The sequence below is a fragment of the Schistocerca gregaria genome, chromosome 2 (genome assembly GCF_023897955.1).
Source record: "Schistocerca gregaria isolate iqSchGreg1 chromosome 2, iqSchGreg1.2, whole genome shotgun sequence".
Taxonomy (NCBI): domain Eukaryota; kingdom Metazoa; phylum Arthropoda; class Insecta; order Orthoptera; family Acrididae; genus Schistocerca; species Schistocerca gregaria.
Genome location: NC_064921.1, coordinates 984,098,462 through 984,110,675, shown reverse-complemented (window position 1 = coordinate 984,110,675; position 12,214 = coordinate 984,098,462). Strand labels below are relative to the sequence as shown.

The window sequence follows — 12,214 nt, the reverse complement described above, 5'->3', positions numbered from 1 at the left end:
AAGGGATGGCTGCAGTTTCTGCAAGGCAGAGCCTGTGAAGACCAAGGGCAGCAAATGATTACACTTTACGATGCGTGGAAGAAAAAAAACGCTGCTGGCGTAGAGATTGTTTTCCACACAGTTGCTTATAGCTCCGACCTCGAACAGTAGCCAGTTACTGGGGCATCGGATCGACAGTATACAAAGGATATGTAACGAGTCGTGAACAGATGGATTAGGACTGAAATATTTCACATATAGTTGATAAAGTCTTAAGTACATGCATTCATGGTTCAATACCAACGGGCTAACCCTTAGTGTCAATAAAATAAATTACGCTAAATTTGGGAAAAATGATTCAAAAGTAAAATCTCCGACTGGTCCTGGTGATAATGAGTTATAAAAAGCACGACGTGCAAAACTATTATACGTTAATCAAGACTTAAATTGACAAGACTCTATCTCTTTCCCAGAAATTCAGTTCGACACGTCTTGCTCTGAGAATCATTTTAAATGTTGTTTTTTTTTTCCAGAAGGTGATAGAGTAGCTATACTTTGGTTACTCCCAGTCTCTTGGTATAGTATTTTGGAGTAGAAAGAATAGTCGATTAAATGACATTTTTACGTTACAGAAAAGGACCTTTCAGATCTTTCCACATAACGCTGTAAGGACGCACTGTAAGCCCGTATTTAAAAAGTTATGCGTGCTCGTAGTACCCAACCTGTCAACATACAAATGAATACTGATAATCAGAAATAAACTTGGAGGGATCTACAAATAGTCCCGTCACTCAAAGGCATGTGAACCATATTTGTGTCATACATCATAACACGCTGCCAAAACACAGAAATAAGGCAGAGAGTAAGAAACATATCTTCTTGAGAAGCATTTCTACAAAGCAACCGAATATGTTGGCTTACAGAAATACTAGGAGTCCCTTATTAGTGTGTATTTTTTTCTTCTGTTTGCCTGCCGCGGTGGTCTCGCGGTTCTAGGCACTCAGTCCGGAACCGCGCGACTGCTACGGTCGCAGGTTCGAATCCTGCCTCGGGCATGGATGTGTGTGGTGTTCTTAAGTTAGTTAGGTTTAATTAGTTCTAAGTTCTAGGCGACTGATGACCACAGATGTTAAGTCGCATAGTGCTCAGAGCCATTTTTTTCCTCTGTTTACGGGTGTTTACGTGGTGTGCCTTTGTGCAACATAGTTTCCATTTTTCTGTGCTTCAAGTAGGCCGCTGTGGCCGAGCGGTTCTAAGCGCTTTAGTCCGGAACCACGCAGCTGCTACGGTCGCAGGTTCGAATCCTGCCTCGGCCATGGATGTGTGTGATGTCCTTAAGTTAGTTAGGATTAAGCAGTTCTAAGTTTAGGGGACAGATGACCTCAGATGTTAAGTCCAATAGTGGTTAGAGCCATTTCAGCCATTTGAATCTCTGCTTCAGATGCATTGCAATGCGTCACCTCAGTAAAGGGAATCAGTTACGAGAGTATTTGGGAAACATGCTGTGCTGGCAGGCGTTGTGTGTTTGTACCTTTCAGAAATGTAACATAACAAAGTTTCATATTCTAGTAATGTCACTGTTTATATTTCTTGTGCATCATGTAAGCCGATTGTGGACTAGGAACGTGTGGTTCTTTTACGGTTTTCTCCTCATGTCACATACCGATGTGGCACAGTGTTAACGCACTAGATTCGCATTTGCGAGGAGCGGGGTTCGAGGTCCCGTGCTACCGTTCTGACTTGCGCTCTCCAAGAGTTCCACAGCCTGCTTAGGCGGATGCTTTGATGGTTGCACTGAAAAGTCTGTGGCCAACAGCCTGTCCTATCATTGCCTAATCTGTTACATGTTTGTGTATGGTTTATATATGTTTGTATAACACCCGTAGTGCATCTGAAATCTCTGATGTATTGAGTGGTCAAAGCACGAATAAATAAACACGTATACGCCGCTTTGAAATTTCCAGTCTTATTAGAACTTCGTGGAGGTTCGGCACTCAAGCGCAAATCCTTGTTTCTCACAGGTAGCTCTGTTAACGACTGAGATGCGACTAACCTTGAATTTTGCCTCTACCACTCGTTTCCTCTCAGAACTACTAGTCCGTCAGTTTACACAGTAGAATTTGTGTTGGATGGAGCATATGGGCCAGGGCACGTTATAAGAGACTTATTGGAATGTGTAGTAGTATTGCTACGCGATGGAAAATATCGCCACACGTCTGAGAAAAACACTCTAGTCGTACTCGTTCTGCAGAAGCAGCTACAAGGCGCTCAAGGACGCAGGATAGTCTTGCTACCGAAAGTCGCAAGAAACTGCAGTCCCGTTACGCACTTCGGCTATATTTGAACTCGCACGGCTGTGTACACAACACTGACGAAATGGCATGCAGCTTCGATCGACATTAAAATCAACGCCTCGAGTCAGTTTCTACACCTTCTGTTAGTTCATTGTGAGACAGCTCTGTGTACAAAGTTACAGGCACGAATAAGCGGCAGAAAGATTATTGTTTAATTCCGCAAAAACGATGTCGACAAGCTCTTATTGGAGAAGGAAGGGTAAGGAAAACAGTTATGTTCAGGAGAGTCAGGAAGAGCCTGAGGTGAGGGGATTTGAAACCTGCTACTCCCGAATGCGAGTCCAGTGGGCGTGAATTGACGCGTAATAAATACGTCCACTAACTCTAAAACACTCCTCTTTCATCAAGATCCCCTTGGGCGATTTATATTGTTAGTGCCATCAAATAATAGTCGACCACAATACTATTGCACTTTGGCATGAGGGCGCATCGGCAAGCTTACCGCGAATCAGCTCATTGTCGCGTTTGTGAAGGGAAGGAAGGAAGCTACAACTACATTTATGCATGAAAACTGCACTAACCTTGGTGATTAGAGCTATGAAGTAGTCGACGATCGCGAAAAGTATAGGCGCGAAGTCCATGTGCTGTACCAGTTTCTTTGGAATCAGTTCCAGTTTCGTCCGCCATGTCAATTTCCATGTCACTGTCTTCTTCATTTGCTGCATATTCATCTCCATTCTCTATCCCAACATTGATTATTATATTCTCTATTGCTTCCTCCAGAAAGACATCTCTGCCTCAATATTAATTTTCAGTTCCTTTCACACGTTCTAAGGCTTTTAACCAGTCATGTTCGGTAATGTTAGATAAAGACTCTTCGGTTAACGTAGCGGAAGAAACATTTTTCTGCTATTTTTTTGTTTAATTGTATTCTAGATTAGCTGTACACGGTTCAAATAAGTGGTATGGTAGGAGACAGAACAGTATATCGCTTACGCCAAACAACAGCATCTGCTTTAAAAACCGGCTTTGATTTATTACAGCGCACAGTTTGTAAAAGCTCGTTTCAAAACTGAATTTGTTCTGAATGAACTACTCAGTTATATCCTTGTCGAAAGTTTCAGCAGTGAGGGAATGTATTTCTCTAAACAGTACGATACACTGTGTTAACAAGCACAACAGTACTACCATCTGCGATGTTAGAAATCAGTTTCAATTCTAACCACTTGTGATCATTAGCGCTATACATATCGTCGTGCCGCGAGCGCTACCCGTGCGGTCCAGGGCGCCTTGTCACGGCTCGCACGGCTACCCCCATCGGAGGTTCGAGTCCTCCCTCGGGCATGGGTGTGTGTGTTGTGTGTTGTCCTTAGGATAAGTTCGTTTAAGTAGTGCGTAAGCCTAGGGATCCAATGGCCTAAGCAGTCTGGTTCCACAGTCCTTACCACAAATTTCCATATCGTCGTGATGATCTCGAGATGTAGATTCCAAATCATAAACTGACTTTGCTTCGTCTATGAAACTGATTACTCCTGAAGAGTGGAGAACAGTACTTCTTTGACTTGCTCTTAGTCACTACGCCCGTAACTTCTTCATGCTACCAGCACTTTTCGTCGTGTAACGGGTAAGCACTCACGTTTTGTTCGTGAACAGAACTGGTGTATTTGGCCCCTTTTTATTATTTCATTATATCTAGAACGCCTTTGTTTTCTAGGAGTTTTAATTTTTTTCCCTGGTTTCTTCCACTTTATCAAAATCTTACAAAACGTATTTTATCGTTCATTCTGACTTCCCTACCATTTTGCCGCTCGCAAGACTGCTCTGTATACGGGTGCCATTACCTTATTCTGCTTTTTTTTCTTCCTGCTAAAACTGTACAACTTTTAATATTTACTTTTTTTTCCACTTGAATGCGTCCACTTTCATTCACAGGGGTTTCATGATTACTAACAACACCGTACTGCTCTACGGACGATATCTGACGACGACACCTTGAACCGTTCACAACTAGCCTGAAGTATTGGCGGTGTAATGAGTTTTCCTCAGTCACCGATCTGTTTGGTTAGCCTAATTGCCGCGTGTTTCCGTTAACGACGACGGGAGGCGCAGTACAGTAATTTCGGGGTTGGGTAGTAGCCCCTGAGATTATCGTCTTTAAAAGTGTTCATGTGCCCCCCTCCCACCCATAAAAAAACCCTCTCTCTCTCTCTCTATCTCTCTCTCTCTCTCTCTCTGTGTGTGTGTGTGTGTGTGTGTGTGTGTGTGTGTGTGTGTGTGTCTGTGTGTGTGTCTGTGTGTGTGCGTGTGTGTGTGTGTGTGTGTGTGTGTGTGTGTCGTCATAAGTCAATTGCAAGATGATGTTTACTCGGTACAATAAAATATCTCGAAAAATAAGCGTCAACAAAAAAAGAATGTCACAGGTGAAAAGTTAATATTTTCAAATGGGAAATCCACCTATGCTAAAAATGGCTAACCCCTATACCCTCTCCCTGCCCCCCCCAATCCCATAGGGAGCATCGGATTCCGCGCCAAAAAATACCTAAGGTTCATATGGAACAAGTTTTTTCGTTCGTGGTAGTTGGCTCTGTAATCGGCGCGAGAGCTACAGAGTTAGGACTGATGAGCACTCCGAAATCACCGTGATAGTGAGATTCAAGGGGACTCGCCTCGAAGCATCACCAATGTTGTAAGGACTCACTGAAATCAAACCCGAAGGGCGTAGTAAAAGTTTTACTGTACAATGAAATTTGCAATACTGTATTAAATTTAAAACAATAATATCAAGTAATCGGAAAAACAGTTTACATTTTTATTTAAAATGTAAATTAGAATAAAATGAATCGGTTCTTAATTGCAGAAATCGGAAAAATTGAATTTCGTCGATTACAGCGCCATCTACCACACTGTTTCTGGTAAACCCTTTCCGCTTTTTGCGTTAAACCCGAATCTGCAATAAAAGTGGTGTGTTCCCTTTTAAAAACGAAACTTTTACCCCTCATGGGGCGTGGGCAGGTCAGAGGGTGGCCAGTTTTGACATACAGTCGCCCCCTTGAAAAATATTAACTTTCCATTTGTAACTTTTTTTTCGTACGACGCACATTTTTCGAAATATTTAGTTGTTCAGAGTTAAAAACAAACATACCGGCCGCGGTGGTCTAGTGGTTCTAGGCGCGCAGTCCGGAACCGCGCGATTGCTACGGTCGCAGGTTCGAATCCTGCTTCGGGTATGGATGTGTGTGATGTCCTTAGGTTAGTTAGGTTTAAGTAGTTCTAAGTTCTAGGGGACTGATGACCACAGTTAAGTCCCATAGTGCTCAGAGCCATTTTTTAAGAACAAACATCCTTTGCACTGTCACATCATTTATCTGGTGTGCACTGGAACAGTCATGGTAAACACAGACCGGGTGCACCGAAAAATGTACCAACCATGTCTGCAACTTTTACATTGGCAGCAACGAGAGGAAAATTGGGACCCGTAACTGCCGCGGGCAGTTCCTCAGTTTTCAGATTTACGAGACCAAACGTAAGGATAAAATCCGCGAGGAACAACCTGCAAAATTCTTCAATAGGTAGTGATTCTGTGACAAAAGTAGTTTTGCTTGGACCAAGAACGTCTGCGAAACATTGTAATACTACCTAAAGACATTAACAAAAGTAGTTCTGACATTTGCAATGGAATGAAATCTTCGCAGTCTGATAACACAAATAAGTTGCTTTTCCGGTCAAGGTATAAGCTCCATTGTTTCTTTGTATTGTGTAGTGGAAAGTGAAATGTGGGAGGAAGAATGAAATCAGCCAACTGCCACATTGTGGGCTCTAATGGTACGTGTCTCCTCTAGCAGCAGTTTCTTTTTTTTCCATACGACACAAATAGCAAGAACCGCCAGTAGAGCTTTTAGACCTGATTAATTATGACATCAGACAGTACTACCACGGTTCACGAAATTTCTGACTGGCATTGTTGACGAAACTGACACTAATGGAGTGCTATGGGCAGTTGCATAAAGCCCTCATCGAACTGCCAAAGTAGACAAGGAATGAAACTGGCTGCAAATTACTCCAGAATTAGTTGGAAATAAATGTTGTGACTTGAGACGTGTGATTTCCAATTTCTCTTTACACACGTGTACCGATCTGTTCTCTCCCAGAAGATTAATCGTTCGACGTTGCACAAGGTATTTAAGCTACACTTTTTGATCTCCTGGCAATAGCTCGCCCAGTGAAAACGTTTGCGGAGACGCTTCACAGCAGTTTCTTTAATTGAGTGATCGAATTTCCGTGTGAACGGCATTAAGACAGCAAAATATTGTGGGGAGAAAGAGGATAGGCAGTAGAAGAACGAGAGAGGCGAGAGTACACATCAAGTCTTCACGTCCCTACAGCAGAAGTTCGTCTTTCTCCCACGAGGCAGCGCATACGTCATCATTTCCTCAGTTCTGTTCTGGAACCTCGGAGCAGTTACACTTTTACAGCTAGAGAAAATGCGGTCGTCCAATTTTGTATGTTTTCGATGTAAAATTCGTGTAGTTTAGATTGCGTGTTAGGTCAATCCAAATATATTTAAAAATTAGATGAACACGGTACCGGAATTGGCGCCTATAGGCTTCCAATATCGACCTTCATATCCACGAGTTTAGTTGCGGATGTTATCTATAGATTGTCTAAAATGAAGATAGTGGAATGGGTAAAAGTACGGGAGTCTACGGGTGTGGAAGTTCGCAGGAAATACTCTTACCCAACCAAGATTCTATCTGCGAACTTTTACACCACAACCAGTTCATTGACATTTGTTGTCCCTTTTGCTATAAGAGTATTCAAGCATCTTGTGCTGTTATCTTATATTCATAACTATTCACCTTAGAGAATTGTTTGTTTTCTGTAGTTTTTCTTTCCTTGGGTAGTGGGTTTTTCAAACACAAGAACCTCTCTAACACACTTCTAATATAAACACGGAGTCCGTAGTGGAATGTTTTTCAGAAACTGACCGAAAACATCAACTCGACAGCCACTAATCTAGCCTCTCTATCATCGATATGAAGTTATGAAGTGCTGAGAGTTCAAAACAATAGCTGTTTTTCTACGTAGGCAAAAAGTCTTAAACGTAAAAAGATTGGACGGTGCCTCTGCTGTTTAGGAAAAGTAACATGTCTCTTGTGCAGCTACGTCTCTGGATGCCTGAAGACTGCTATGATGTTTTGAATGCGATAAGAGGGGGAGGAGGGGAAGAAAATGGGGGAACAGAGTTAAATAAAAATCGTCGAGTTTAACCGCGAGATATTCAGTATAATAAATTAATTAAATAATCTTATTGGACAGTGTAACAGTATCATACAGTAATCATGTATGAAATACTTCCAGAACAGCAGGTGAGGAAGAGAGAGAGAGAGACAGAGAGAGAGAGAGAGAGAGAGAGAGAGAGAGAGAGAGAGATTACGCCGAAGAACACGAAAGTTCAGCGCAGATAGTGATAAAATATGAGGTTACTGCTAGCTGGGAGAGACGCCAGTTCTAAACGAGTGCAGACCTCCTAAACCATGATGATACAATATGAACACTATGCTTCATTTTTGGGAATACGTGTTCTGCTTGGGCAAATACTGTCACGTCGCTACCAAACATAAAACTGACATATTTCATCAGCAGACGCAGAAACGAGCTTACCTGGTGGTAGCAACCAGACTTGGAACTCTTTCAGTGTTTCGGAACGGCTGTGGTTCACTGTTTCGAAACAGTGGTGTTGCATTCCGCCCCTGTCTCTGATAACCGGACCAGATTCGATCTCGAGCCAGACACAAAAACTGTATCGTTGTTACAAAATAAGGCTGTTTCAGTCTACTTGTGCTTGGAACGGACTAATTGTATCGAAACAGTGATGTTTCATTCCGCTCTGTTTCGGACGAGATTCGGGCTCGGTACAGGTAATGAAACACAATATACCACTTCATGAAACACTTTCAAGACTGCCGAAATCTTTTTGACAAGCAATAGCATGAAGCTTAAGATATCCGAAAATAATGCTTCGTTTCTAGCTGACTGTCCTATTTCGAAATGGCGTAACATGTGCTTTATAAACACCAACCAAACAATAAAACAACGCATACTATTCACATTCAAAGTAATAAATATGTGAAAATCATTCAGTTACATTACACTATTTTAATAACATACGCTTCTCTGTTCATGTAGAGTAATCATATTAAGAAACGCAAGTAAGCCTACAACATTTTGAATAAAAAAAAGGCGTAGAATGGCAGTTATTAGACATATACATACATTTGATGTAGGTATAATTGAAAGCAATCTGTTTGACGTATCACTGATAGTGTAATGGTGAACTGGAAGGGCCGGGAAGCATGGTGAATTTATAGTAACGGTTCGAAAAAGCTTGAAATACAATTTTTTCTGTTATTTATTTGAATTATTTGGCGTTATTTGTGAGTCCTTTAGTCATTGTGCCTATTATCCACAATGATTCCCTTTGGCGCATGGAAATTAGCAGGATGGGTATATTAGTCATACTAACGGAATGTGGGAATACCAGTAGCATATCCGTTGTTTCTGCAGTTTACACCCACATCCAGTTCCGTTCGTGGTAGTTCTTCTGTCTTCAGCTATGGCTGTCCTCAGCCAATTGAAAAGTACGAAAGCCACACGACACGAAAGCAGCGCATTTGCTGGAGTAAATACGAAACTGCCAAGACGGCTAATGATAGTTGCATACTTTCTGCGACACGATTAGCGTTCTCGCACCTCATTTGTGTTAATATGGACATACTCATACAGTAGACATTCAAGATGATAAAATGTGTAGGTTTATTAGATTGTTGTTGTTGTTGTTGTGATCTTCAGTCCTGAGACTGGTTTGATGCAGCTCTCCATGATACTCTATCCTGTGCAAGCTTCTTCATATCCCAGTGCCTGCTGCATCCTACATCTATCTGAATCTGCTTAGTGTATTCATCTCTTGGTCTCCCTCTACGATTTTTACCCTCCACGCTACCCTCCAGTACTAAATTGGTGATCCCTTGATGGCTCAGAACATGTCCTACCAACCGGTCCCTTCTTTTTGTCAAGTTGTGCCACAAACTTCTCTTCTCACCAATTCTATTCAATACCTCCTCATTAGTTATGTGATCTACCAGTTTAATCTTCAGTATTCTTCTGTAGCACCACATTTCGAAAGCTTCTATTCTCTTCTTGTCCAAACTATTTATCGTCCATGATTCACTTCCATACATGGCTACACTCCATACAAATACTTCCAGAAAGACTTCCTGACACTTAAATCTATACTCGATGTTAACAAATTTCTCTTCTTCAGAAACGCTTCCCTTGCCATTGCCAGTCTACATTTTATATCCTCTCTACTTCGACCATCATCAGTTATTTTGCTCCTCAAATAGCAAAACTCCTTTACTACTTTCAGTGTCTCATTTCCTAATCTAATTCCCTCAGCATCACCCGACTTAATTCGACTACATTCCATTATCCTCGTTTTGCTTTTGTTGTTGTTCATCTTATATCCTCCTTTCAAGACACAGTCCATTCCTTTCAACGGCACTTCCAAGTCCTTTGCTGTCTCTGACAGAATTACAATGTCATAGGCGAACCTTAAAGTTTTCATTTCTTCTCCATGGATTTTAATACCTTCTCCGAACTTTTCTTTTGTTTCCTTTATTGCTTGCTGAATATACAGATTGAATAACATCGGGAATAGGATACAACCCTGTCTCACTCCCTTCCCAACCACTGCTTCCCTTTCATGCCCCTCGACTCTTATGACTGCCATCTGGTTTCTGTACAAATTGCAAATAGGCTTTCGCTCCCTGTATTTTACCCCTGCCACCTTCAGAATTAGAAAGAGAGTATTCCAGTCAACATTGTCAAAAGCTTTCTCGAAGGCTACTAATGCTAGAAACGTAGGTTTGCCTTTCCTTAATCTTTCTTCTAAGATAGGTCGTAGCGTCAGCATTGCCTCACGCGTTCCAACATTTCTATGGAATCCAAACTGATCTTCCCCGAGGGCGGCTTCTACCACTTTTACCATTCGTCTGTAAAGAATTCGCGTTAGTATTTTGCACCTGTGACTTATTAAACTGATAGTTCGGTAAATTTTCTAACCTACCTGCCCGATTAAAGGATCTGACATTCCACGCTCCATTCCGTAGAACGCCAGTTTCTTTCTCTTGATTAGATTACAAAACACAAACTGTTTCACTGTTTCGGAACAGCGTATCGAAACATTACATTGTACTGTTTCATGATCTTCCCCGAGGTCGGCTTCTACGAGTTTTATCATTCGTCTGTAAAGAATTCGCGTTAGTATTTTGCACCTGTGACTTATTAAACTGATAGTTCGGTAAATTTTCTAACCTACCTGCCCGATTAAAGGATCTGACATTCCACGCTCCATTCCGTAGAACGCCAGTTTCTTTCTCTTGATTAGATTACAAAACACAAACTGTTTCACTGTTTCGGAACAGCGTATCGAAACATTACATTGTACTGTTTCATGATCTTCCCCGAGGTCGGCTTCTACGAGTTTTATCATTCGTCTGTAAAGAATTCGCGTTAGTATTTTGCACCTGTGACTTATTAAACTGATAGTTCGGTAAATTTTCTAACCTACCTGCCCGATTAAAGGATCTGACATTCCACGCTCCATTCCGTAGAACGCCAGTTTCTTTCTCTTGATTAGATTACAAAACACAAACTGTTTCACTGTTTCGGAACAGCGTATCGAAACATTACATTGTACTGTTTCATGATCTTCCCCGAGGTCGGCTTCTACGAGTTTTATCATTCGTCTGAAAAGAATTCGCGTTAGTATTTTGCACCTGTGACTTATTAAACTGATAGTTCGGTAAATTTTCTAACCTACCTGCGCGATTAAGGGATCTGACATTCCACTCTCCGATCCGTAGAACGCCAGTTTTCTTTCTCTTGATTAGATTACAAAACACAAACTGTTTCACTGTTTCGAAACAGCGTATCGAAACATTACATTGTACTGTTTCATGATCTTCCCCGAGGTCGGCTTCTACGAGTTTTATCATTCGTCTGTAAAGAATTCGCTTTAGTATTCTGCACCTGTGACTTATTAAACTGATAGTTCGATAAATTTTCTAACCTACCTGCGCGATTAAGGGATCTGACATTCCACTCTCCGATCCGTAGAACGCCAGTTTTCTTTCTCCTGATTAGATTACAAAACACAAACTGTTTCACTGTTTCGAAATGCCGTGTCGAAACATTACATTGTACTGTTTAATTTGTTTCGAAACAGGTACGTGTTTCAGTTTTCCCATCTCTACGTAGCAACTCTACTCCTGCAAGCGCTTTCAGCTGGCGGAAATCCCGCCGCGGGTACTTACAGGTAAGCAGCGGGAAGGTGGACGTGTCAGCCAGCTCCGGCGGTTCGCCGAACACTGTGGGCCAGCGCGCTGACGAGCAGGTGCCGCGCGCCCTGGAGGCTCCTCCGCCAGTGGAAGCCTGTGACGTCTTCTGCTCTGTCCAGCCAGCGGCGATTGCACAAGCGGCAGCCTGCGGGTCCAGCCGGTTGTCATCATTCGTGGTGTGTCTCGTAGCCGCCGACACCTACATCTACAGACAGGAAAGTTACTGTCCACAAACCAGCACAGACAGAGGAAGCAACGCTCGTACGAAACTCAGCCTGCCCTTTTCTCATACACTACTGGTCATTAAAATTGCTACACCACGAACAAATACAGATGATACACGGGTATTCATTGGACAAATATATTATACTATAACTGACATGTCATTACATTTTCACGCAGTTTGGGTGAATAGTTGCTGAGAAATCAGTACCTAGAACAACCACCTCTGGCCGTAATAACGACCTTGATAGTCCTGGTCATTGAGTCAAACAGAGCTTGCATGGCGCGTACAGGTACAGCTGCCCATGCAGCTTCAACACT

At 42.1% G+C, this 12,214-nt stretch overlaps 1 protein-coding gene across 1 annotated transcript in view; it reads right to left on the bottom strand.

Annotated features, from left to right (window-relative positions):
- The window catches only part of LOC126336076 (serpin B8-like), a 103,903-nt gene extending 92,064 nt beyond the window's left edge, over positions 1 to 11,839 (bottom strand). Inside the window, exon 1 of the mRNA XM_049999556.1 lies at positions 11,648 to 11,839. Within this exon, the coding sequence (XP_049855513.1) occupies positions 11,648 to 11,839 (192 nt within the window). The remainder of the gene's footprint in view (positions 1 to 11,647) is intronic.
- Positions 11,840 to 12,214: the final 375 nt, after the last annotated feature.